General features: G+C 44.0%; 2 protein-coding genes across 4 annotated transcripts in view; both read right to left on the bottom strand.

Annotated features, from left to right (window-relative positions):
- The window catches only part of Atg2b (autophagy related 2B), a 79,869-nt gene extending 52,920 nt beyond the window's left edge, over positions 1–26,949 (bottom strand). For 2 of the 3 annotated variants that reach the window (XM_045153858.1, XR_006638066.1), the window contains exons 1-10: positions 26,776–26,949; positions 12,655–12,817; positions 11,137–11,289; positions 10,468–10,570; positions 7,865–8,027; positions 7,024–7,203; positions 2,540–2,636; positions 1,856–2,041; positions 696–850; positions 459–609 (exon numbers count right to left, since the gene is read on the bottom strand). In XM_045153858.1, coding sequence (XP_045009793.1) covers positions 459–609; positions 696–850; positions 1,856–2,041; positions 2,540–2,636; positions 7,024–7,203; positions 7,865–8,027; positions 10,468–10,570; positions 11,137–11,289; positions 12,655–12,817; positions 26,776–26,937 — 1,513 coding nt within the window. In that variant the 5' untranslated portion in view covers positions 26,938–26,949. The remainder of the gene's footprint in view (positions 1–458; positions 610–695; positions 851–1,855; positions 2,042–2,539; positions 2,637–7,023; positions 7,204–7,864; positions 8,028–10,467; positions 10,571–11,136; positions 11,290–12,654; positions 12,818–26,775) is intronic. The other variant, XM_045153859.1, reaches the window with a different exon arrangement.
- On the bottom strand, positions 4,794–6,219 carry LOC123462052 (26S proteasome regulatory subunit 7-like). Its single transcript, XM_045153860.1, is given in 2 exon segments — positions 4,794–5,907; positions 5,909–6,219. Coding segments are annotated over 2 exon segments (1,299 nt in total). The 5' UTR covers positions 6,160–6,219; the 3' UTR covers positions 4,794–4,859.
- Positions 26,950–27,136: the final 187 nt, after the last annotated feature.

Raw genomic sequence — 27,136 nt, 5'->3', positions numbered from 1 at the left:
AAGTTCTCTTTCAAAGACTATACTCGAAATAAAAGAAAACTAAAGAGGCTGGAGTATAGGGAGAAAGAGAGAGGGAGGAGGGAGGAAGAAGGAAAGGAAAGGGAAATAAAATACAACAAATGAGCAACTATGCTAAAACATTTCACAATAAATTGTTAAACTATCCTTCATTTTCTTTTTAAACTTTATTAATGGCCTAGACAGAAAGAGAAAGTATGAATGGAAAAAGAAAGAAAGAAAGAAAGAAAAGATGAGGGTGTAATGTGCATGCTTGCCATGGACAAGGCCCTGAGTTCTTTCCCAAGCCCCAAAGGGAAAAAAAGATAAATAGATAGACAGATAGACACACAGACAGAGAGAGACATCCAATGATTATTTTAAAGGGGAGAATAACAATACAAACAGCAAGTTTTAAAGACACGCTCTTTCTTACTAGCCAGTGTGTCACTTGTACTAACCCGCCTTCTGCAAAGATGCTGGGCGAGCCAGGCTGGGTGGGAGTGCTGCGCCTTTGCCTAGCTGTTCTTTATGAACCAGGCTGGGTGGGAACGCTGACCCTCTCGCTGGCTGCTCTTTATGATCAAAGAATTCTCCCCAAGTTGGCTGAAGCTACAAAAGATTTGTTTAAAACATGAATCAAGTGCAGGATTTTAGAAGCAACTTTTTCAAGAACAAAAAATATAATAATACTTTACCACAGTAGCACTTAATGGAGATCCTGCTGGCGTATTTGTGTATGTACTAGTTAATGATAACTCCAGGTCCACATTTGGAGGGTCCCCAAGGGGTGGAAGAGAAGACAGACTATGGGACATGTCCATATCAGCCATGGAGAAGAAAACTTCTTCTTCTAGAGAGAAATAAACTGTGTCAATTATGCTACAGTGCCACCTAGTGAAGGTTCTTAAAGACTACCGGACAGAATATAATCTTCCTTCTGTTTTTTTGTCGTGGTTGTTTTAAGTTTTATTTATTTGAAAGGTGAGGGAAGAGAGGCAGATAGAAAAAGAGAGAAAAAGAATGGGTGCAACAGGGCCTTTAGCTGCTGCAAACAAACTCCAGACATGTGCCACCTTGTGTAGCTTGTGGGTCCTGGGGAACAGAACCTAGGTCCTTTGGCTTTGCAGACAAGCATCTTAACCTCTAAGCCATCTGTCCAAGCCCCCTTCTGGTTATTTAATGCCCAAAGCTGCACACTTCTGCCAATGGAGTAACTTATTTGAATACAAGGTGTTAGTGGCACAATAAAAACTCAACTGAATATGAGTTAACAAAAGGTTAAGCCCTCACACTCATGAATACTTTTTTTTAAACATAAAATATACATATAGGCAGTGTAGTATTAAACTGTCATATGACAATTTTGACCTAAAAATTCAGGTTTTTTTTCATACGATATCAGCATGCACAAGGTTCTGGTTTCATCACCAGCATTAAAGTATAAAGAATAACATAGTACAAATATATTGCACACCCTGGTTTCATGTGGACATAGCTGTTTCCTAGCAAGGGGGTAGGGAGACAAGCACATTATTTAGAATTCTATTTACATGTCAGTTCCTCATTTCTGGAGACTGTTTGACCCTCATTCAAATGAAGTTTGTTATGGCCAAAATTTCTTGAATAGGCTTTAGTTTTTTTCTTTTAATTTGGTTTAATATTCCACACTCAAATTGATTCTTATTTGTGATTTAGTATTTATAAATTCTGAAATACCTGTAAATATAAAGTAATGCAGATGATATTTATAAGTAACTAATAGAAAGACTAACAAAGAAAATAAAAGTACCCTATTTAAAGGGATCTAGTACACATAATTACATGAACAAATAATTCAGCTGTGCGAGCTGCTTACCGCGACTGGAAGGCGTTCCAGCTGCTTCCGTCTCATAAAAGCTCTGCTCGGAAGAAACACCCACAGACAGGGAATCTTTTCTCAAATAGTAGCGGTTTAATTCCATCTGGATACGATACTCATCCTCTTGCTGCATGGGTCGGCTTTTCCTGTCTTTATTAGCTAGCCCTATTTTGCTAGAGTTTTCTACAAGTATACAAAAGGAAAGCAAAATTAAATGAGTAATTATTTAAGCATTTATTTCTCAAATCCCATTTATCTAATATGAGTTAGAAGTTAACACCATACCCAGTGCAAAATCACCCCTATTCAGTGCTAACCAGAAAGCTAAACACCAGCTTAAAGCAAGCAGCCCTGCATCAACGTCTGGTCTCTGACGGGTGTAAGTGCCACCACAAACGTGTACAAGGACTAGATTTTCTCAGTCACGTGAAGTACTCTCCAAGCACATAGGTCAGAACAATTTTGAAAACAAATGTAACACAAATAACCTGAATGTAAGTCTGCACCTCAGAAACATATTCCAAGAGACCCAATCGAATTAGCTAGATAGGATTGTTATTTACAATGCATCTTTAATTTCACGGAGCCAAGAATAATAAATCTTCCTATGTGCACATTTCTTATTTTAATTTAAAAGTTTCAAAGAATTAAAGGTAATAATCATAACATAATCATACTTGCCTGGTCCAGCAATAGCTGCTAACATATCCAAAAGCAAGTGTACTTGTCTGGGCGACAGGAATAAATGAATGGAATCTATCTGTCCATCAATATCCAACTTAAAAAAAATACAGAAAAACATTCAGGATGTGTACTTTATAAGCTCAACACCATGAACTTTCAGTATACTTTAAGGCACTGAGATAAGTACTATCTTTGGACTTGGATTCCCTTACCTAGAATTCTGTGTACAATTTACACAATTTAAATGGAAAGGCATAAAGGCCACCAAACTGATGGTATAGAAGAGAAATCCTCCTGAGAAGTTCCATGATGGTAAGTCCAATGTCATTTCTTTTTTTTTTTTTTTTTTTTTTAAAAGGTAATGTCTCACTCTAGCTCAGGCTGACCTGGATTTCACTATGTAGTCTCAGGTGGCCTCAAACTCATGGCGATTCTACCTCTACCTCCCAAGTGCTGGGATTAAAGGCGTGCACCACCATGCCCAGCTCATTCCTTTTGTCTCTTTAAGTCGTATTTGATGGTTCAAGAGGTCTTAAGACACAGTCTACATGAATGAATATTCAAGTAGCAACAGTACAACAGTCACCAACTTTCAGAAGACTAAATCCCATTGTCCTTAAAGCTTAATTCAAACCAAGAACGAATACACTCGGTTTCCTAAGACTGCCCCAGGGTCACACGAAGCTGAGATCTAGTGAAGGTCTCTGCCAATGACGCATCTCTCAGACGCCCACGGGGCTGCACGGCTCAGTCTCTCCTGCACATGAAGGCAGAAGCCACAGCTGAAACATGGACAGTGGCAGTGCTCATGCGACATCCCTGCTTGTCATATGCTGCCTGATACCTGTGACATATGATCTGACAACAGCAATAACCCTATTCTTTACCGTCTTTGAAAAGTTAAATATCCCTTACTTTTCATTTGCCTCCTCTTGGTTCTAATATGCTAACACTAATTTCTATCAACTTTATATCATTTGGAATTATTTAAAGAACACATTTATATGCAAACTGGCCATGGACTCATGACCTCACAGTTGCTACTGGTACCTACATAAGACCTGAGTACCAGAAGGAGGGAAGAAGACATTAAAGTAGAAGAGAGGCTGGTCGGGAAGAAAAGATTCACTAGAGGGGAGATTTGAGAGGAGAAAACAGAGAGGTGGGAGGGGGTTATGATCATGGTGTATTGTCTACATGTATGAAGGATGTTAATAAAAAAGTTTTTACATGGGCTGGAGAGATGGCTTAGTGGTTAAGCACTTGCCTATGAAGCCTAAGGACCCCGATTCAAGGCTCGATTCCCCAGGACCCATGTTAGCCAGATGCACAAGGAGGCGCATGCGTCTGGAGTTCGTTTGCAGTGGGTGGAAGCCCTGGCGCGCACATTCTCTCTCTATCTGCCTTTTTCTCTCTCTGTCTGTTGCTCTCAAATAAGTAAACAAAAATCAAACAAAAAAAAATTTACATTATACTTTAAAAAATTTTTTTTTTATTTTTAAACAGCTTTTTGCCCCAAGACACATATGGGCTGGGAGATGGATCAGCAGTTAAAGTGTGCTTGTTTGCAAAGTCTGTGAGCCTGGATTTAAAACCCCAGTATCCACACAAACTGGCCCTGCAAAGTTTGTAGCAGCAATAAGCCGTAGAAAGCCTCTCCCCCCATGCAATACATGCACGAAAAAAATGTATTCCCATCCTCTCCCTCACTCTTTCACTTCATCCCAAATAAATAAATATTTTAAAATGTCATTAGGGGATTGGAGAGACAGTTCAGGTGTTTGCCTGCAAAGCCAAAGGACCCAGGTTTGATTCCCCAGGACCCACATTAGCCAGATGCGCAAGGGGGTGCACGTGTCTAGAGTTTATCTGCATTGGCCATTCCCTCTCCTTCTCTCTCTCCCTCTCCCTCCCTCTCTCCATCTTTCTCTGTCAAATAAATAAAATAAAAACATCATTAAGGGGCTAGAGGGATGGCTAAGTGGTTAAGGCACATGCCTATAAAGCCCAAGGACTTGAGTTCAAGTTCCCAAGTACCCACATAAAGCCAGATACACAATGTGGCACAAGCATGTGGAGTTCGTTAGCAGTGGCTAGAGGCCCTGGCACACCCATGCTCTTTCTCTCATAAATAAATCAATAATAAATAAATTTGTTTAAATGTAGGTGGTTGGTTTTGTTTGGAGGAGCTGGGGACTTTTTTTTTTTTTTTTTTTTTACACAATTTTTTAAAACATTTATTGGCGGGGGGGTTGGACTCTATGTAAGCTTAGGATTTCAACTAAAGGAAATGTCTTCATGTGAAAGATTTTGGGGATCAGTTGTAGGTCATGTACCGGGGAGTAGCGCTGAATTTGGCGTAAGACTTAATGACCTTATTTACAGCTTCTAGGAAGTTCTTCTCAGTAGCAATCTTCCGCCGTGCTCGGATGGCGAACATCCCAGCTTCTGTGCACACACTTCTAATCTCTGCTCCAGTGCTATTTGGACACAGTCGTGCTAACAATTCAAATCTAATATCTCTCTCAACACTCATTGAACGAGCATGAATCTTAAAGATGTGAGTCCGACCCTCTAAATCAGGTAAACTAAATTCAATCTTTCTGTCCAGTCTCCCTGGCCTCATGAGCGCTGGATCCAAAGTGTCAGGTCTGTTTGTGGCCATCAGCACCTTGATATTGCCACGGGGATCAAAGCCATCCAGCTGATTGATCAGTTCCAACATCGTTCTCTGTACTTCGTTGTCACCTCCCGCGCCGTCATCAAACCGAGCTCCTCCAATGGCGTCAATTTCATCAAAGAAGATAAGGCAGGCTTTTTTTGTTCTGGCCATTTCAAAAAGTTCACGTACCATTCGAGCCCCCTCACCAACGTATTTCTGTACAAGTTCAGATCCAATAACTCGAATGAAGCAAGCGTCAGTCCTGTTAGCAACAGCTCGGGCACAGAGCGTCTTGCCTGTGCCTGGGGGGCCAAACAGCAACACGCCCTTCGGAGGTTCGATACCCAGGTTAACAAACCTCTCTGGATGAAGCAGTGGGGTTTCAACGACTTCTCGCAGTTTCTCAATCTGCTCCTTGCAGCCACCAACATCACTATATGTGACGTCAGGCTTTTCTTCCACCTGCATCATGGTAACTGTTGGGTCAATCTTAGGAGGTAGTGGAATGTGAATTTGATACTTGTTTCTGTCCACACCAACTCTCATCCCTTCTTCAATGTCAGTAGGTGCCACCTGATCACTGAGGTCCACCACAAACTTGGCAAACTGCTTCACATTGATAATGTACTTTGGGTCCTCCGAATCAGCATTGATTATCTTTGTACACCTCGCAACCTGTAAGGGCTGTTCACTCTGAAGAGTGTTTATCAGCTGCCAAATCCCAGAGGGCTGGTGGTGCCAGGCCAGTGTCAGACTCCTTAATACCAGTGAGCTCATTAATCTTTTTGAGAAGTTGCTGAATGTCATCCTCAACCTGCTTGATCTGCCTCGAGTAAGTACTCTGACCATAAGTTTTCAGCAAGGCAATATCCCCCTCATCCAGAGCTCGGATGGGCTTGTCGTCCTTCTCTTCTTCTTTGGTTTTCCGCTGATCCGCACCGAGGTAATCCGGCATTTTTGAAGATGCAAGACCCTCAGCTCCCGGGTGATTACACAGCACCTTCCCCGCTCGAGCTGGGGACTTTTGAAAGGACGGGCAGACTATGAGGATGAGGAGAGAGTAAAGGAGTTAACCCTCCATGAAACCTGCCTTACAGCAGGTAAACAAAGCAGTCCTCAGTGGATTGTGCCCTAGGATCAGAGTTCAAGCATGGGCTCTAAGACAGAGATGGAACAATGACAGGGTAACCTACAGTAGTCAGATGGTATGGTGTTTTGGATGCTTGGAACCCAGCTGGTGAAAATTTGACAGATGGAGCCTTGCTGGAGGAGGTGTGTTGCTGGAGACAGGCTTTAAGATGTTATAACCCAGGGCTGGAGAGATGGCTTAGCGGTTAAGCGCTTGCCTGTGAAGCTTAAGGACCCCGGTTCGAGGCTCGGTTCCCCAGGTCCCACGTTAGCCAGATGCACAAGGGGGCGCACGCATCTGGAGTTCGTTTGCAGTGGCTGGAAGCCCTGGCTCACCCATTCTCTCTCCCTCTATCTGTCTCTCTCTCTCTGTGTCTGTCACTCTCAAATAAATAAATAAAAAATGAACAAAAAAAAATTAGATAAGATGTTATAACCCAGATCCCACTTGCCAGACATCAGCTCACTCTCTTGCTGCCAGCTGCTGGAACAAGATGTGATGCCCACCCTCTGCTCAGCCATCCTTTCCCTGCCATGATGAAGCTTCTCCTCAGGACTGCAAGCCAAAATCTTCCCTTTCCTCCCATTAGCTGCTTTTCATGTAGTTAGCAATGAGAAGCTAACTACACCGACTAGTGTGGCTGCACAGATTAAACACTTGGAGCTTTAACAGAGAAAATAAAACACTGACCTTTGCTCCAGGAAGTACTTCATTCTGTTTCAAGGTGAGACTCAGCGCCAGCCTCCCAACCAATCCTCCAATCTGCACAGGGTCAGAAGGTGCTATCTCTGGCAAATTTCTAGTTAGCTGTGGGTGTGGCTCATAAACAATTTTGGGGTTCCAGCTAGGTGACAGCTTTGGCTCAGTCTCCTGTGATAATGTAGCAAGAATAAAACATCTATTTAAAATTCAAAAATAAATGTCAACATAAGGATAGAATATTTGACATAAAAAACTGTATTGTTGAGCCAGGCGTGGTGGCACACACCTTAAATCCCAGCACTTGGGAGGCAGAGGTAAGAGGCTTGCTGTGAGCTTGAGGACACCCTGAGACTATATAGTAAATTCCAGGTCAGCTTGAGCTAGAGTAAATCCCTACCTCAAAAAACAAAACAGAACAACAAAAAATCCTGTATTGTTCCAATGTATAAGCCAGTTCTTAAAGCACAGTACATAGCACCCTGGAAACAAAAACAAATCATGGAAAAGGACTTTATGAAAAACATATCTGTTTAAATTACAGCAATGTTTTAAAATATTGAAATAGATCTCCATTAGCTGAATATTTGTGTTAAGCCCCCAACCAAATGGAGGCTTATTAACATATATCATATACACTGAAATTTAATCCTCTTTTTTTCTCTAGATAAGGACTGCTCAGGCTGGTTTCAAATTTGTGATCCTCCTGCTTCAGCTTCCCAGGTGCTGAGATTGCAAGTGTATACTGCCACACATCTACAGCTGGAAGCCCTTATTTCAACCTTATAAAAACGTATGCTTGTGTTTGGGGTTTTTGTTCTGTTTTTCTTACCACGGGTGCAGTTGAACACACTGGGGAAGATTTTGCAGATGCCGAAAATTCATCCCAGAAGAGTGACACTCCGGAGAGCTGGAGTAACTTGTGTGCAAAAGCTGTGGGCTGATGCACATTAATGCCTGAGGGTTCATCAGCGGTTTCGTCACAGTATACAGTTCTGAAAGTTAAAAACAAAAATAGCATTTGCACAAAAGCTAAGGAAAACCTATTTGCAATGATTTTTTTTAAAAGTAAGCTTTTAAGTTAAAGAGTGCTTTCAGGTGTCAGCACACTTAGAATGTACCAGTAATCATGCTTATAAAGCCAGACCGGTGATGCAGGCCTGTTATCTCAGCACTTGGGAGACAGAGGCAAGAGGATCAGGAGTTCAAGGCCAATCCTAGCTAAACCTACTTCAAGGCAACTTTGACCCACATAAGATAACCAAAATCTATCAGCAAGACAAGACTAAATAGCTGACTCCCTGTCAGCAGATGACCCACCCTTTACACAGCAGAGCCCAGGTGAAACCACACAGGAAGTGGCAAGACCAGCAAGAGTGCTGCTTGTTCCACAGCATGCCTGACAACCTGTGCCAGGGTGATGGAGACAGACACTGAGGACACTCAAAACACACCAGAGCAGAAATCCAGAAGCTGCTGAGAGGCCCACACTACAGGACACTTGAAGCACACCCGACCAAGGCTCAGGGAATTGATGGTGCAGAAAGAACATAAGAGCCACAGAGTGGAAGGGAATATCCCGAGGCATTGTGCAGCCAAACACAATGACCAACCGCTTCTCTCATAGCTCCTAACACACAACCCCATGGTGAACAGCAGCAGTCCAAATAAGGAGGGACTTCAGTAGAGTGGGGGCAGGGTGGAGGTAATGATGGTACCAAAACATGATGTACTCATACAAAAATTTTACTTAATTTAAAAAAGAACTATTTTTAAAACCTGTATATAGGTCAGCATCACTGCATTAAATATTTAACTAAGTAAAATAAATGTTTAACAAGGGGACCTTAATGAGGTTCTTAAATTAGAGTAAAAGAATTAATAACTTTCTAAAGTTAGCCTCAAGGAAAATAATTCCTACATTCTGCATTCCCTCACAAAGTATCTTTCCTTTTCTCCACTTTCAATCTTTCTTTCTTTCTTTGGTTTGGTTTGATTTTGTTTTTCATGGTTGGGTCTCCTTCTAGCCTAGGCTGACTACATGGAATTTACCATGTAGTCTCAGGCTAGCCTCAAACTCACAGTGATCCTCTTACCTCAGCCTCCTGAAAGCTGGGATTAAAGGCATGTGCTACCAGGCCCAGCTTCTGCTTCTTTTTCATCTTCTCCTTTTTGAGACAAAATCTTGCTATATAACCCAGGTTGTCATGATTCTCCTACTTTAGCCTTGCAAGTGCCAGGAGTACAGGTGTGTGCCACCATGCCTACCCTCAATACATCTCTTAGCAACAGTGAGACACCATTTGACTCCAAGCCACAAGTCTGATGAGGAATGACACTTCCTGAATTTCTGTGTAAGCAATCTTCTAGGTAGATGAGATCAATAATGTGGTTTGAAATGCATGAGACATTACTGTATGAATACACCACACCTAAGGCAATGTATCCTAATTCCAAAAATAAGTTAACCATAACTATTTTGCTAACAGGCATATGTTGTGAAAGAAAAACTATAAAGTATCTGTTTAAGCCTTGGTGAAGGCCCCAAATACAGGCACACAGAAATAAATGTGATCAACGTGCATTACGACAGTCATGTGACATTGACTCAGATGCACACTTATTACCTCAAATCAACACTCGGTGTACATATAAATGATTCTTTATTTTGGAGGCCAGAGAGCTATGACTTAGCAGTTAAGGCACTTACCTGCGAACCCTAAGGACCCAGGTTCAATTCCCCAGTACCCATGTAAAACAGATGCATAAGGTGGCATATGCATCTGGAGTTCATTTCCAGTGGCTAAAAGCTCCTGCATAGCTATTCTCTCCCTCCACTCACCTCTCTCTCTCAAATAAATAAGTAAAATATTTTTAAATGATTACTTGTTTTACAGCCACTTATAGGGACTTTAAGTGAGAACACACAAAAAAATAAAAGCAAGGATTCATAGCTTTTTCTGTAAATCATTATTGTACATGTTTACCATAAAGTAATCCTCACCAAATCCTCACAAGAAACAGTACATTCATCACTTCTCACTAAAACAATGCCCAAATTAAGATCCACAGATCCAAAAAGAAAAATTCATGTTAATGAAACATTCCTAAATGCTGCATTGTTCACATGGGGAAAATCCAGAAACTGTCCACAACGACTGGCTTAAAGTTAGTAGTACACAAATTCTTATTTTGATTTGGTAACAACTAAGAGAATTGCTTGTTTTGAGTTCAACACAGTACTTTATTTAATTGTACCCCATCTAGGGATGAAGGCTTAAATAATGGGATTAGAACACAACTTGGAGAGCAGTACTTTAACATAACATTGTGCAATATTTTAATTAGCATCATCACCTTGCCTCCAAAAGCATCCTGAAATTTAATGTCAGAGTAAGAATAGAGTCACGGATTTTCAGATATCGTAATTCTTACCTTTCTATTCGAATTTCAAGTGCAGTTCCAGTTTTAGAGTTTTCTGGCACGTGTTCAATTCTCAAAACAGTGTCTAGAAAAGTGACTTTTACTCTTCTTAGTACTAGAGTAAACAAACAGTCATCAGCGGAAAAATTAAATAGACACTAAATAAGATCTCTCCATCTTTCTCTCTTTGTCTGTTGCTGCTGATTGAATGTCAAACTCAGCACTGTGCTTGCTAGGCAAATGCTCTACCACTAAGCTACATCTCCAGCCCTTCCTACAAACTTTCAGTGAGAGGAATCAATATTAGCTTGATAACTTACAAAATGACACAGTCATACTTATTGCCTTTAAAATCCCAAAAGCCTGAGTTTTGTAATCAATAGTGTGCGTTACTGAGCACTGATCCAAGTTACGTCACAATAGACATTTGCAACAACCTACATTGCTGAATTCGAATCCAATCATTCTGCAAGCATCATAAAGTAGAAAAAAAGTAGAGAAGAAGAGAAGCATGTAGTTAAATTGAACATAATACTTAAAATAATTTTGATTCTGAAGGACAGGTAATAGTAATGCTTTTAAAAATCATCCCAACAGTGACCTCATACAAGGGTCTTATGAAATAAAGGTTCTACAAAACTCAATAAAATCTGAAACTGAATATGCTTGATAATGCCAAACCTGTCTCAATGGTTTCAGCAAACTTTTCCAGGCCTTCAAAAGGCTGGGATCCTTCTCCTTGCTCGTCTGTCAGCTTCTGGCTGAGGCATTCTTTGGCCAGCTGCATACTGCTGGTCATGAAACTGGACCAGTACATGGGCTCAGAACCAGTTGCTGCAGAAAAGATAGATAACAAGGCCATTTCTTAAAGTAAAACATGACGGTGTTGCCTAGGGAAACCACAGTCTAGAAATTACTAGAGATTTAAGCATTATCTTATAGTAACCAAGAACAGCAACAAAGTCACAGAAACACCTATAAAGCATGCCCTCTCATCCTGTGTTATTTTTATCAAATATTAATTCAGACATTCATTCAACAAGAATGTGACAGGTGTGGCTGGGGCAAGGGCTCAGTAAGTACATGCTGTGCAAGCACGAGGACCCGGGCTCAGCCCCCCAAAACCCACACAGAACGCCAGGCACTGAGGTCTCTGTCACCCAGCACTGAGGAAATGGAGACAACGCATGTCTGCGGTAGGTATGTCATTTTACATGGGTGCGGGGGATCCAAACTCAGGTCTGCAAGCTCATGTGGCCAATACTCTTCCCACTAGCCATCATCCCAGCCCTAAAAACCCTTCTAATGGAATATTTTTAAAGGGAAATAAGAAGTAAAACTTCCCATAGGGATATACCCATCACGGCTAAAAGATGGAATTTTTTTCTGAAACAGGATCTTGCTACAGGCTATTGTCAAACTTGCAGTCCTTCTACCTCAACCCTCTGAGTGCTAGGGCCACAGGGATGTGCCGCCACAGCAAGCCAGAAAGAGTGTTTTGTCAATTCAGTATCAGGTTAGTGCCAGGAGGCATGCTAGGCGAGAGGGGAATGTCACAAAACTTATTATATATATCAACATAAAGATTTTTTTAATTTACTGTTATACAATCTATCATTATTATTGTTTTGTAACATTTCAATTGTCTTAGATTTGACTAGGAGAAGTTCCTTTCCATCAAATCCTGTATCCTTTCAACATTTCTCCATAGTATTTGAGTATTCTTCCTTGTTTGGGGAACAATATTATTAATCCTTAAAATATAAGATGCTTTAGATAATTGGTGACAAATAATTACATAAACTAAATTACATGTATTAGAGAGTTAATGGGCAGGAAAACCTACTATTCACACACTTCCTACACAGTACAAGATTTAATGCTTTATCAGCTGAGAATCTCACAAACACAATACAAATAGTAAGCCAATGTAATACTGAATTTTAAGAAATTAGGTTGCTCTCTCAAATTCCTGAAGCGTGAATATCAAAACAAATAAAAGAAGCCAGGTGAGGTGGCACATGCCTTTAACCCTAGCACGGGAGGCTGAGATAGTTAAATGGCACTGAGTTCCTTCAAGGTACTGGGGCCTACAGAGTAAGTTCCAGGTCAGCCTGAGCAAGAATGAGACCTAGCCACATCATCATCATCATCATCATCATCATCATCATCATCACAGACACATATGACACACCTTACCTATTCGAGGTCTCGGTCGGAAGACCATTCCTAACCCTCTCACTTCCAGTGCACAATTGTCCTGTAGCAAGGAGCCCCATGGAACTGACAGAGAAATTGACTGAATAAATCCTTCAGTGACTTCTAAGGGTGCATCTGCTGACTCCAGGATCTCATTGAGGCACTGGAGGACAAGAATGTAAGACTGTTAGCTTTTCCAGTGGGAATGAATACGCCTACAAATGTGCCGCGCACTGGAGACCGAGCAGCCAAGGCCGAGGGCGAGGTGATCCAGTCCCCAATAGCCTTTCGCAACCGCGTGCTGTGAGACGTGTTCACAGCGAGACGGGGTACAAGATGGGAAAGCAGTCTGTGCTCCTTGACTATGTGACAGAACATAATCTGGAGATTTTCGGAAGGCCACCAACAAGGCGTCCCAAGCAGGCGGCAACAGCACGTGGAGGGCTCGTGAGGGCAGCAGTGAGGAACACAGCTCCCGTGTGAGACACAAGAACCCGGAAGAAGATGGGCGCAGGTGCTGGGAAGAAGGCTCGGCGGACACACGTGCCTTGCAAGCATGTGGACCTGAGTTCATTCCCATGTGGACCTACATAACTGCCAGGAGGACAATCAGCCCCCTGAAGAGCCAGTGCTCAGATGACAGCCAGGGGTACCCAGGGCAAGCTGGCTGCCTAGAGTAGCCACATCAGCAACGCCTATTGGAAGCAATCAAGGAAAGTACCCAACATCGACCTCTGGCCTCCATACATACCACATGATCACACACACGCACGCATACCCCACCGCACACACACAAGCAAAGTTGCTTTAGGCTTTAGTGTGCCTGGGTAAAGAGTCAGACATAAGGCTAGACAGGTGTAGGGAGTGGAATCCTGAGATCTTTGGAGGCAGCTGGATAGTCTGTCTAGAGCTCAGGAGTCCCACCCACACTGGAGAAGAAGGTGGGCATCAGAAACACAGGGGAAAGTGACAGCCACAACAGTGAAGAAGGAGTCTAGGAACTCAGAGAAAATGAACGAGGCCTGAGACAGACCCCCCCCACCCAAGAGACAGCAGCATGTGGCAGAGATGTGGCACACAGCTGTAATCTCAGCATTGTGGAGGTGGAGGAAGGCAGATAACAAATTCAAGGCCAAGGTGGGATGTGGTGTGAGTTCCAAGCACATCAAACAGAGAGGGGAAGGGAGGAAGGACAAGTTCCAGACCAGAGCAGACCAAAGGGCCAAGAAGGTGGAGTCTACAAAGAAAACTACAAAATAAGCAAACAGGCAGAATGAAAATCAAGAGTCCTATGTTTCAGAAAAGTGTAGAAAGACAATATGAAAAAGAGTGGTCAAGTGTAACAAAAACTAACAAGTCAAGGATTTTTTTTCTCTTTTTCAAATTTTTATTAATAATTTCCATGATTATAAAAAATATCCCATGGTAATGCCCCCACCCCCGCCCAAGTCAAGGATTTTTAAGCATCCACTGGCTGCAGTGACAAGATACCTAAAGACCGGTAACCCTATCGAGGAGTGGAAGGGCAAGCTAGAAAACAACAAAAGACAGAAGAGATGTCAACAAAGCAACTAAATGCTTTTTTTTTGGGGGGGGGGGAGGTCAAGGTAAGGTCTCACTCTAGCTCAGGCTGACCTGGAATTCACTATAAATGAATTTCTTTCTGAGACGGGGCCTCACACTGCACCCCAGGTTGTCCTGGGATGTACTATGTAACTCAGACTTCCCTTCCCCTATGCTGAGAGGACAGGCACATGCCGCCACACATGGATTTAAATGTCCTGGGATGTACTATGTAACTCAGACTTGCCCTTCCCCTATGCTGAGAGGACAGGCACGCGCCACCACACGTGGATTTAAATGCAATGTTTATTAGAGAATAAACTTTTCAATTTATTTATTCAATGCCAGCTCATGTAAGCTTCCTGCATGTTAACCTGCTAGAATAGTGCTGTAATTATCTGTCTACACTGAGAGGGAGCTGAGGATCAGCTCACACTTTGTCACTGGAAATTTCTGTTCTAAGGGGCTTTCCTCAAGTGGAGGGTGGTCTAATCTAGATTTTCAGAGGGTACATGGGCCTGAGAGGCATCACAATACGAACATCCAGATCCATAACTACCACTGCATTCCCTCCTAGAGCTGACTACGAGCGCTGTCAGTGCTGCGATGTACCTCCCCTCCCATTGTCCCTGTCACAATCTTCCTTCTCCCCATCATTCAAAAAGGTCTTCTTAGCTGGGCATGGTGGCACACGCCTTTAATCCCAGAACTCGGGAGGCAGAAGTAGGAGGATCACCATGAGTTCGAGGCCACCCTGAGACTCCATAGTGAATTCCAGGTCAGCCTGAGCTAGAGTGAGACCCTACCTCTAAAAACAAACAAACAAAAAAAAAATGTCTTCTTGGGTGGGAGAGATGGCTTAACAGCTAAGGCACTTGCCTGCAAAGCCTAAGGACCTAGGTTTGAGTCCTCAGAACCCATGTGAGCCAGATGCACATGGTGGTGCTTCCGTATAAAGTTCATTTGCAGGCCCTGGCATGCCCATTATCTAATAAATAAATCTTTTTTTAAAGTCTTGTCTTACTCTTATGATAAAACCTTTGGCAGATGGGTTGGAGAGATGGCTTAGTGGTTAAGTGCTTGCCTGTAAAGTCTAAGGACCCCGGTTCAAGGCTCGATTCCTCAGTACCCACGTACGGCAAATGCACAAGGTGGTGCATGCATCTGGAGTTTGTTTGCAGTGGCTGAAGGCCCTGGCAATCCTATTCTCTATCTATCTGCCTCTTTCTCTGTCTGTCACACTAAAATAAAATAAATAAATAAACAAAAAAACATTAATCATGATACATCTTACAATCTTGTCAGAAAGAAAAGCTTTGTTTAAAGAAAAGAAAAAAACACAGAATAATGTTCTCTTTATCTCATAGCATTTGCTCCCAGATAAGGCCAAAATGCCCTTTTACATTACTAATTAAGTACTAATGACTAAACTAATTGCTAAACCATTTTAGGAATAACTTCTAGAATTCTTTATAACTCTTAACTGTGAACCCTTGTGGGAGTGAGGAGATGGCTCAGTGGTTAAAGGAGCTTGCCTGCAAAACCTGCTGGCCTGGGTTCAGTTCTCCAGCACCCTTGTAAAGCCTCACCCTGGCATGGCACATGCTGCTCACATTTGTATGCAGCAGCAGGAGACCCTGCAATGCACGCACACACAGATAATTTCTTTCTTTCTTTCTTTCTTTTTTTTTTGAAGTAAACCCTTAGCCAGATATGGTGGCGCACACCTTTAATCCCAGCACTCGGGAGAGGTAGGAGGATCGCCATAAGTTCAAGGCCACCCTGAGACTACATAGTGAATTCCAGGTCAGCCTGGGCTAGAGTGAGACCCTACCTGGGGAGAGGGGGGAAGCAGAGCCATGTTTTGAAATAGGAAAATGAAATTCTGTTTTATAACCTTTAAAATCTTTAAGAAGGAACAAAAGATAAACCTTTTAAATTTTGTAAAGTGAGTCATGTATGGAGCATTCTGCTGGTGTTATGTTATAAATTACTTAAACATGAGCAGGGTGTGGTGGTGCACACCTTTAATCCCAGCACTTGGGAGGCAGAGGTAGAAGGATCACTGAGTTCAAGACCAACCTGAGACTCCATAGTGAATTCCAGGTGTGCTTGGGCAAGACCCTTCCTCAAAGAAAAATAAAAGAGAAAAACAGTGAGTTCCAGCTCAGCCTGGGCTAGAGTGGGACTCTACCTCAAAATAAATAACTTCCTTAAATAGTAGAGGTTGCATTACAGTGTGTCTCTCCCATTGAAAACTAGTGCTGTTAGAGAATGATCCATTTAAGCACTTTTTTTTTGTTGTTGTTCATTTGGTTGGTTGGTTTTAGCATTTTTTAAAAAATATTTACTTATTTGAGAGAAAGGGAAAGAAAGCTGAACAGAGAAAGAGAATGGGTACACTGGAGCATGCAGCTACTGCAAATGAGCTCCAGACACATGAGCTACCCTGTACATCTGGCTTTTGTGGGTCCTGGGTAATCGAACCTGGGTCCTTTGGCTTTGCAAGCAAGTTCCTTAACCACTAAGCATTCTCTCCAGCCCTGTTTTGGTTTTTTTGAGGCAAAGTCTCACTGTAGTCCCAGGCTAGCCTCAAACTCATGGTAGTCCTACCTCTGTCTCCGGAGTGCTGGGATTAAAGGCATGACCACCATGAGAAAGAGAATGAGGATGCTAGGGTCTCTTGCCACTCACTGCAAACTCCAGATGAGTGTGCCACTTTGTTCACCTGGCTTTGCGTGGGCACTGGGGAAGTGAGCCCAAGCCAGCAGGCTTTGGAGGCAAGGACCTTTAATCACTGAGCCAGCTCTCCAGCCCTATCCCTCATTTTTTAATGTGTGTGCACGTGTGCAGGCACACATGCATACATGTAGACATACGGGCAGATATGTGTACACGTGAGAGGAGACCAGAGGACCACCTCGGGTATGATCTCCAGCAATACCACCCACCTTTTCTCAGACAGGGCCTCTCACTGGCCTGAAGCTTGCCAATCAGGCTAAGACTAGCTGGGCAGCAATCCCAGGGATCCTGTCAACCCAGTTCTGGGATTACAGGGCCCACTGCCACACCTGGCATTTTTATATGGGTCCTAGGAATCTAACTCAGGTCATCATGCTTACAAGGCAAGCACTTTACCCTCGCCTTGTAAAAATACTATTCATTTATCTGCAAGCAGAGAGAGAATGGGTGTGCACCAGGGCTCTAGCCACTGCAAATGAACCCCAGATGCATATGCCTCTTTGTGCATCTGGCTTTACATGGGTACTGGGGAAGCAAACCCAGATCGCTGGGCTTTGCAGGCAAGTAAGTGCCTTAACCACTGAGCCATCTCTGCAGCCCACACTCATCTTTTTAAAACTCTCATCTCTACCTAGCTCCTAGGGCCATCCTAATTTCTCCAATTCTTTCCCTGACACTTCGCCCTCTTCATCTTCTTTCAAGTCTTTCAGGTAAGATGTTACATGTAACAGCTCCTGTCTGCCAGCTTCTCAACCTCACTACGCACCGCGCGTTTGTGCGGCTCCGAGTCGCCCTTTAGTCACCACTGCACTCAATCGCCCGCTGTGGCCACCTTCTCCTTGCTCAGATAAAGCGCCCGACCAAAAGTGCGGATGGGAGGAAAGTTTCGCATTTTGGCTCACAGGCCTGAGGGGAAGCTTCTTGATGGCAGGGTAAGCATGGCGTAAGCAGAGGCTGGACATCCCCTCTGCCACAGCAGGTGGAAAGAGCAGCAGGAGTGAGCTGAGCTCTAGTAAAGGCAGCTGGCTGTAACACCCAAACCTGCAACCAGCAACACACGCCCTCCTACAAGGCTCTGCCCCCCCACCCCCGCCACACATCACCACCAGATGGGAAGCAACATCTGAAATACATTAGCTTACGGGTGACACCTGACTCAAGCCCCCACACCCCTAAACTTGACCAACTTCAATCCTCCCACAGACCCACCACCTCCTGCCATGTTCCACCTGGATACTCCAAGGTCCTCTCAGAAAACAATCTGCTGAAACAGCCCTGCTCTCCATGAGCTTTCTCCTGCCTTCTTCCAGCGCGTCCTAGCTCACCGCCAACCTACTGCTGCCAGTTACAGCTCTACAATGTTTCGCCCTCTGCTGTTTTTTTTTTAATTGGGGGAAGATTCATATTTAAAAAATGTTCATAAGCCAGGTGTGGTGGTGCACACCTTTAATCCCAGCTCTCAGGAGGCAGAGGTAGGAGGATTGCCGTGACTTCAAAGACAGCCTAAGACTACATAGTGAATTCCAGGTCAGCCTGGGCTGGAGTGAGACTTTACCAAAAAAAAAGGGGGCGGGATGCAGAGACAACTTGGCAGTTAAGGTGCTTGCCTGCAAAGCCTAAGGACCCATGTTCAACTCTCCAGATCCCACATAAGCCAGATGCGAAAGATGACACAAGTGTGCAAGGTTGCACATGTGCACAAGATAGCGCACACATCTGGAACTCAACTGCAGTCACGGGAGGACCTGGCACCCCAATTCTCTCTCTCTCTCTCTCTTTCTTATAAAAAGTTTTTTTTTTAAAAAAAAAAGGTGAGCTCAGAAGCGCTTGTTTCATCTATTAAGTTTTTCTAAAATAGAAGCTTGAAATTTTGCATATCTTTGGAGGAGATGGGAAAAGAGACAATTACTTCAGTTCCCATATGTCTTTCCTGGTTGAATTTTTCCCACAAGCATGTATTAGTTTTATAATTTAGATGAGTAATTAAAACATAAGCATCCAAGTGCTTTAAAATGTACAAAAGTAATGAATTAATCTGCAACATGGGAATATGACAATATTAGACAGCCATCTAAGAAAGTAGACTTGACAGGATCCTCTTCTTAGTACACACTCATTAAATTTCTAAATAAAATGGTTCAGCAAGTTGTATTATAGCATTGAAAAGTAATATGAAAAGAAAAAGGTGGTTCTGGAGAGTCAGCCATTCAAAAATTTATGCTGGACTCACTAAGCTAAACTCTAATTTCTTTAAATATAAGATAGTTAAATAGGTTACATTTATACACAGTCTTAAAAATGCTTGGCAAAACCTCTGTACACTGCATTACAGGTACTCTGAAATTCAAAATTCATCCCGCTAAAATCCAAAGTTTGCTATGAATAGGACAAAATTCTCAATCTACTTGGTCAAACTGATTCTGTTTCTCTCAGGCAGCATTTTCTTCACTAGTAACTGAAGTACACCCATGTGATTCACTAGTCCACTCAAGGACATCCATGATTCACCGATTCCAATGACAATGGGGCCGCCTGAACTCGGTAAACAGGTGCCTTGTAGATTCCCATAAGAGCTTCGCTTTCATGTGAGAATTTTCTGCTTTCAATCACCCATGAGTTTAATGCATCTAGGCTGAAGCAAGAATGTCACTCTAGTCTCTGCCACTTTTGGCAAACAGTTGTTAATTGTGTTTTTTTTTTTTCTTTAGTTCTTCTTATTTGTTTTTTTTTTCTTAATGGTTTTTCAAGGTAGTATCTTGCTCTAGCCAGGCTGACCTGGAATGCAATATGTAGTCTCGGGCTGGCCTCAAACTCAGTGATCCTCTGCCTCCCAAGTTCTGGAATTAGCGGAGCACGCCACCACACCGTGCATCAGTGTTTCTTGAACTGAACTGACAATTTTATTACATATAGACACACCTATAAAATATAAATATGCACCAGTGACTTTTGTGATTGCTAAGATCAAACACCCTGACAAGAAACAGCTTATAGGAAAGTATATTTTTGTTACAGTTCCTAATAATGCAGTGTATGGCGGCAGGGAAGGTATGGGGCAGAAGCAGAAAGTGGCTGGTCACATTGCAGCCAGGAAACAGAAAGTAATGAACTAATGAACACTGGTGCTCAGCACACTTTCTTTTTATTCAATACAGGACCCCAGCCCATAAAATGGTGCCTCCTCCCCACACCCCACACACATGCACTTAGGGTAAGTCTTCCCACCTCAATTAAAGTAATCTAGAAACTTCCTCATAAAAATGCCAGGGATTTGTTCCCTAGATGATTCTGGATCCTGTCAACTTCACTTCTAAACAAATTATCTTTAAGCCTTCAACCCCTCATCCATAAGTTCATGGCCATCTCAATGTAAAAATGCATTCAGTCCAATTTCAAACGTGCCCACTGGAGATTCAAAACTCAAAGTGCTGGGACATTTCTATCATACCTCAAAGGCTTGGGGACTACGGCAGCAAGAACGTAACAGCCAAAATGGAAGAAGTGCTTCTCAATCAGCACTGTCTTCCAGGCACAAAGCAGCAGTGGCTAACACCACCTACACAAGACCTGCGTAACAGAAGGGGCAAAAATGATGACATCAAAATAGAAGAGAGGCTGGAAGAAGGGATGCAATGGAGGGAGGATGTGGAAGGGAGAAAAGGGAGGCTCATGAGAGAGGATTATGATCATGGTATATTGAAGTTGTCAGTAGAAAAGCCTAAAAACAAAGTCCAAGATGAGCAAGTTACATACATCCTATACACAATATATACAATAACAATCCCATTCCAAAAAGGAGGAAGAGGGGCACAACAAAGAAAAAGGCTAGACTGGCAGCCAACAGGGCAAGCATCAAATTTGGGAGGTCCATAACTGGCATCTGAGCCCATGATGGAATCACCTTGGTTTCGAAGGACTTGAGTAGCCCTCCCCCCACCCTCTACCCCCCACCCTCGCAACACATACAGCCTCTCTCGGGCAGCTCCACTCCATGGCTGAAACTTTCCTCAGCACAGGTCTTGGTTCTGGTCTGCCCAACGTGTTGGGGTCCCCACGGCAACCTAGGCATCTCCTTCATGCAACAGGCCTCCTTTCAGGGTCTCTGACCCTGTCACATATTGCCTGGTCTCAGTGCTCTCTGAAGGCCCCTCAATCCTATCTTTCATGTCCACAAAACCAGTGCAATGGGGAAGACACAACCAAGGCCTGGCCCCTGGCCTCAAATGCATTCTGCCTGCTGACTCTGGGGAGCCTTCCTGAGCAGATGCCTGACAGCAGGGAACCATCTCAGTTTAGGCTCTCTCATTTGAAATGAATTTGCAGCTTCCTAAGACAGAGTCTTCAAGGGGTGGTCTTTTTGTTTTTTTCAAGGTAGGGTCTCACCCTGGTCCAGGATGACCTGGAATTAACTCTGTCATCTCAGGGTGGCCTTGAACTCATGGCAATCCTCCTACCTAGTACTGCCTCCCGAGTGCTGGGATTAAAGGTGTGTGCCACCACGCCCAGCTAAGGGGTGGTCTTTTAATGAGGGGTGGTCTTGTCCTCAAGGCACACTCCCCATTGTTCCAGTGAAAAGAATGAGGTTTTTCTTATGGTTCGACTACAATGGCTGGATACCCTGGAACACCAATTCTTCCCCAACCCCCATTAAAAAAAAAAAAAAAAGAAAGAAAGAAAAGTTTAAAAAAAGAAGAAAAAATGTAGTCCTAAGCTGGACTTGAACTCATGGTAACCCTCCTACCTCTGCCTCCTGAGTCCTGGTATTAAAGGCGTGCACCACCATGCCCAGTTTATTCTCTCTTTCTATTTGCCTCTTTCTAACTCTCTCTCAAATAAAAAACAATTTAAAAATAAGTCTATAGATAAGAAATAGGGAGAGAGGAGAAGAGGGGTTAGTTACCTGACAAGTTAGGAGAGAGAGGAATATTGGGGCCGGGAGGATGGGAAGGGAATTACACAGAAGACAGGAGTCAGTCCCATAGAAACCCTCATTCTGACTAGCATTCTACAAGACACGACTACCATTAAAGGGGGAGGGGGAACAGTCAGAGAGACGATGAAAAAGCAACCTTAAAACCACAGTCTGGCCAGTAATTCCCAGACCAAGAGTTTGGTTGCCCCCCACAGTGAGTTGTTGGCCAGGGAGACCCATGAGGTTCCCCAAAACAACATAGGCCACTGCCGAAACACTATTTACCTGCCAGAACCAAAAGGAAAGTCCCTATGGCTGAAGACACCACAGGCTGTGGTCACAGGACATGGGAATGCCATGCTAGAACTGCAAAGGAAACTAGCTCCCTCCTGGCCAGTCCTCCTGGTGCTGGAGAGCCCTGTGGAGCTGCTGGAGGATAGCAGTCACCAATAACAGGAATAAGCAGGGGACCTACAGACTATGAAATCAACCAGCCAGACAAGAAGTACATGTTTGTACAATAGTGGCATCAACCCCTGTGTACCCAACTGTGCTCTGATTGGACATGAGGCCTGCTCAGTGGGACAGAACTCACACTGGTAATGGAAACCAAGTCAGAATCCCATAGTCAGGAAACTCAGACTTCAGAGAAGACCCCCACTGCTCTCAGGAGAAGAGGGCTTGCACACCCCCCAAAAAATCCCACAAATAACTTTTCATACCCCATTTAACCCAAGCTACATTATTTTATAGGTGACAGAGAAAACAGAGGCAAGCCAAGATACATAGATAAAAATATAACCGACTGCCCACCACAAGACTGGCAACCGCTTCCACATCTGCCAGGGCCCAAGAGAACTTGCAGTGGAAGTACTCTTACTGCTAGCCTGACAACCAGCTCCAAGGTGGTGGTGACAGATATGGTGATCACTGAAAACCTATCAAAGGGCTAGAGACATGGCTTGGCGGTTAAGGCACTTGCCTGTGAAGCCTAAGGATCCAAGTTGGACTCTCCAGATCCTGCGTAAGCCAGACGTACATGGTGACTCATGTGCAAGCTCACACAAAGCAGCACAGACATCTGGAGTTCGATCATAGTGACTGGAGGCCCTGGCACGCCAATTCTCATTCTCTTTGTCTGTCTGTCTGTCTGTCTGTCTGTCTGTCTGTCTCTCTCTCTCTCTGTCACACACACACACACACACACACACACACACACACACATTTTAAAAAAAGGCTAGTCTGTTGGGCTTGCCTCACAAAACAAAGCAAACAACAAAAGGACCTATCAAAGCAGAAATTCAGAGGCTACAAAGAACTCAACACTGAAGACTGCTAACAGGCCTGCCACGGCTCAGGAAATATTGCAGAAGAGGGGGGGCAGAAAAATTCTAAGAGCCACAGAGCAAGTGAGGGTACCCAGAGGCAAAGTCCTCCCCCCACTACCCCATAGGGACTGACAGAGGCCTGCATGACCCCATAGTGAATACCATAATCCTACTGAGGAGGGTCAGCCTCCAGGGAAATGGTACCAGGAGCAAGAGGATAAAAGAGTATCTCATATATAGATAGATAGATAGATATCTGTATACATATATGTGTGTGTATACATACACATATACATACATACATATATATATATATATATATATACATAGCTTAAATTTTAAAAATAAAAGTCTTTTAAATCATTATTTATACAGTTTACAAAAGAGGTACGGGGCTGGAGGGATGGCTTAGCAGTCAACCCATTTGCCTGCAAAGCCAAGGACCCAGGTTTGATTCCCCAGGACCCACATTAGCCAGATGCACAAGGGGCACATGTGTCTTAAGTTTACAGTGGCTGGAGGCCCTGGCCGCTCCCATTCTCTCTGTACCTCTCTCTCTCTTTCTGTCAAACAAATAATAAAATATTTTTTAAAAAGATATGAAGGTACAGAAAGATTATCCCAACAAATCTAAAACTATTCTGGACAGAGTTTAAAACTCAGTTTAATCCTAATATCAATATATGCCACACATAAAAATGACACATCTGGACTGGAGAGATGGCTTAGTGGTTAAGCGCTTGCCTGTGAAGCCTAAGGACCCCGGTTTGAGGCTCGTTTCCCCAGAACCCACATTAGCCAGATGCACAAGGGGGCACATGCATCTGGAGTTCCTTTGCAGTGGCTGGAGGCCCTGGTGCGCCTATTCTCTCTCTCTCTCTCTCTCTCTCTCTCTCTCTCTGTCACTTTCAAATAAATAAGTCAATAAATAAAATAAAAATTTTTAAATGCCACACCTTTCAGTTAATTAGTAAGAGTAATTGAATCAGGAAAAACAATGCCACTGTCAACTGCAACAAATTCCTTTGTGTAGTTTGTAAGAGCTGAGGGCTTGAGAGAGATGGCTCTGCGTTTTAAGGCAGTTGCCTGCTTGCCGGCAAAACCTAACAACCCCAAGTTCTAGTCAACACAGCACATTAAATTAAGTGAAAGAACATAAACGTTTAGTGGAAGCTTTGTCACTACCGTTTTAGTTAATATAGCTCACTTTCAAAAAGAACAAAATACTCAGATTAACTGTATTCATAAACTATTTTGCCAACGACCTTGAAGTCAAACTATAAAATTCAGATACCACCAAGTCTGATTTCCTGTGAGGAGTAAATAAACCACACAATGGGAAGGCCTAAAGCTCACCTGTCATACAACAAATGTGTAAATGGTATCACCCATGCATTTCCACCTGTGCAGCTAAACTGCTGCTGACCCTTACTAATTAGCTTACGCTGTAGGTAGCAAATGATGCACAGATACAGTAACACATTAGAGGGTCCTGGCAGTCATCAAAAAGCAAATTTATATAAAGTTTGGTGGAATCAATATAGCACTGTGTTGGCGCATTCTACAGACTGTCTTCAATCCATCTGTTAACCTCCTCTTTGTTTAAAATCAGTGGAGGTCTAGGGTAGGGGGAAAAAATATTCCTTGTACTATGCTAACACACCCTCCATTTGTAACAGTGATAGATTCCTTAGGACAAGACCTATGCAAGAATAATGTCTAAGATCTATCCTATCATGGGATTATAAACATTTCACCATGTATGTGTAGAAATAAAATCATCCGGGCACGGTGGTGCACACCTTTAATCCCAGCACTGGGGAGGCAGAGGAGAGAGGATTGCCATGAGTTCAAGGCCACCCTGAGATTATATAGTGAATTCCAGGTCAGCCTGAGCTACAGTGAGACCCTACCTCGAAAAACCAATAAAAATAAAATGAAATAAAAGCCTAGAACAATTCCTGACAAAAACAGATGCTCAGTCAACTTGGCTGCCTTCTTAAGTTTATACTGTGTGACCTAAACAAAGACAGAACAGGCTTAAGAGTTGGGTTTGAATTCTCACTGTGGGACTTGGAATAGATTATTACTTAACTGGATTTGTCAAGTAGAAATATTGCCCACCAGTTAAAATCATTAAAGAAGACTGCATACAGTCAGTCCACACAAAAGGCATTGTATAAACATTCAACCTTTCTTCAAATGTAGCCCATTCATAGCTACACCAAATGCACAAAATCAAGGGTTGTTGAACGAAAAAACAAAAACCTATCAGAACCTCCGTTTTCTAGCTGGGAATGGCGGTGCACACCTGCAGTCAGAGCACTAGGCAAGAGGACGGCCATGAGTTCCAGGCCCCTCTGGGCTACACAGCGAGACTCCTCCTCCCCACCGGCACCCAGGAAAACGAATTCCCATCTTCTAGTAAGAATTACATCTATACCATAGCCTGATGCCATGCCTGGTGTGGAGTGTTGCAGCCCATTATCGTTATTGAACAAGGGTGAGTTGCTACGTCCACTCTCCCCCAGCTAATTGTGACAGCCTGGATCACCTTGGTATAGGACTAGGCCTTTTGGTTACTCAAACTGGGGCTCTTTAAACTATCGTGTGTACTCTCCCCTGCTTAAGCTACGATGATGTGTTCATTCGTTCTCCTGTGCACAAACTTTCCTAAGAGTCATCATAAGATGTGACCATAACGCAAGCTTTTCTAAGGAGAAGAGAAGACCACTCATCCATTCTCATCAAACCCAAGGCAGAACGGACTAAGTGAAAAACACAAGGCTCATTCAACCCAGATACAAGCGTGCTTGGTGGAGTCGAAATATATGATGCGCAGGGAGGACACAATGAGCCATCCTCACACCCTCTGGATGACAAGGGGGTTTAAAAAAAAAAAAAAAAGAGGCTTTTAAAACGCCTGAAAACTGCAGTTTCGGCGCTTTTGCAACATTTGCTTTTCCGGTCTATCACGTGAAGTGAAAGGGCAAAACCAAACATCGCACTACTCTGGCCACACAGCCATTCCGGGGCCAGCAGCGCGCACCGGCTGGTAAACATGTCATCACGGGCAAACCGGCAGGGAGGCCTTCCCCAGCTTTCCTCCCGACGCCAGGCGCTCCACGCAGGGCACCAGGGGCAAACGTCACGTGCCAGCAGTCAAACCCTAAATAATGAGCGGGGGGCGGGGGGTTTAACTTCTCTTCATCTTTAATCGTGCCGAACGTCGCCCAATGAGAGGAGTGTGTGTGTGTGTGTGTGTGTGTGTGTGTGTGTGTGTGTGTCGGAACCTCCCAAGGGACAGGACGGGTCACCCTCTTCCCGGACCCCTTTTCAGCCTGCTCATTTGTATATCAGGCCTCGCAGCGCGCAGTCCATCAGCCCCAAGGGTCGCCCCCACGACATCCTTTGACTTGGGGGCGCGAACGTGCTGGAGACCGAGTACAAAACCACACTTTCACACAGCTCCCCGAGCCCTGGCCATTCCCCACCCGAACGTCGCCCACGCAGGATGACCACCCGCGCAGACCCGCGGGAGCGCGAAGGCCCAGGCCCGCCCGCAGCGGCTCTTACCCATTTGTCCAAGGGGACCTGGGCGAGGGAGCCGGTGCCCTGATACAGGTCCAGGCTGAGCTGCTCCAGGCTCAGCTTCTCCTGCAGGAAGTGCCCCAGGTACCTCTGCAGGAGGTAGCGACAGGCCCTCTTCTTGATGGACTCTGAGAACGGCCACGGCATGGCGAGGCGCGGGCCGGCGGCTGGGCGAGCCGGGGCCAGGGGCGCGGCGGGCGGCGGCGGCTCGGGCTCCGGGGCCCCTCGTCGGGTTCCGGCCGACGTTCCACGGGACAGCGGCGGAATCTAATGCCCAGGTGGTCCCAGCATGTCTGCTCGGAGCCGCCGTCCCTCAGCGCGAACCCATGGCCCGCGCCCGCCGCAC

Source organism: Jaculus jaculus, chromosome 7 (genome assembly GCF_020740685.1).
Source record: "Jaculus jaculus isolate mJacJac1 chromosome 7, mJacJac1.mat.Y.cur, whole genome shotgun sequence".
In the NCBI taxonomy this organism is placed as follows: domain Eukaryota; kingdom Metazoa; phylum Chordata; class Mammalia; order Rodentia; family Dipodidae; genus Jaculus; species Jaculus jaculus.
Note: the sequence above shows the minus strand (reverse complement) of the source record. Positions and strands in the feature narration are given on the sequence as shown.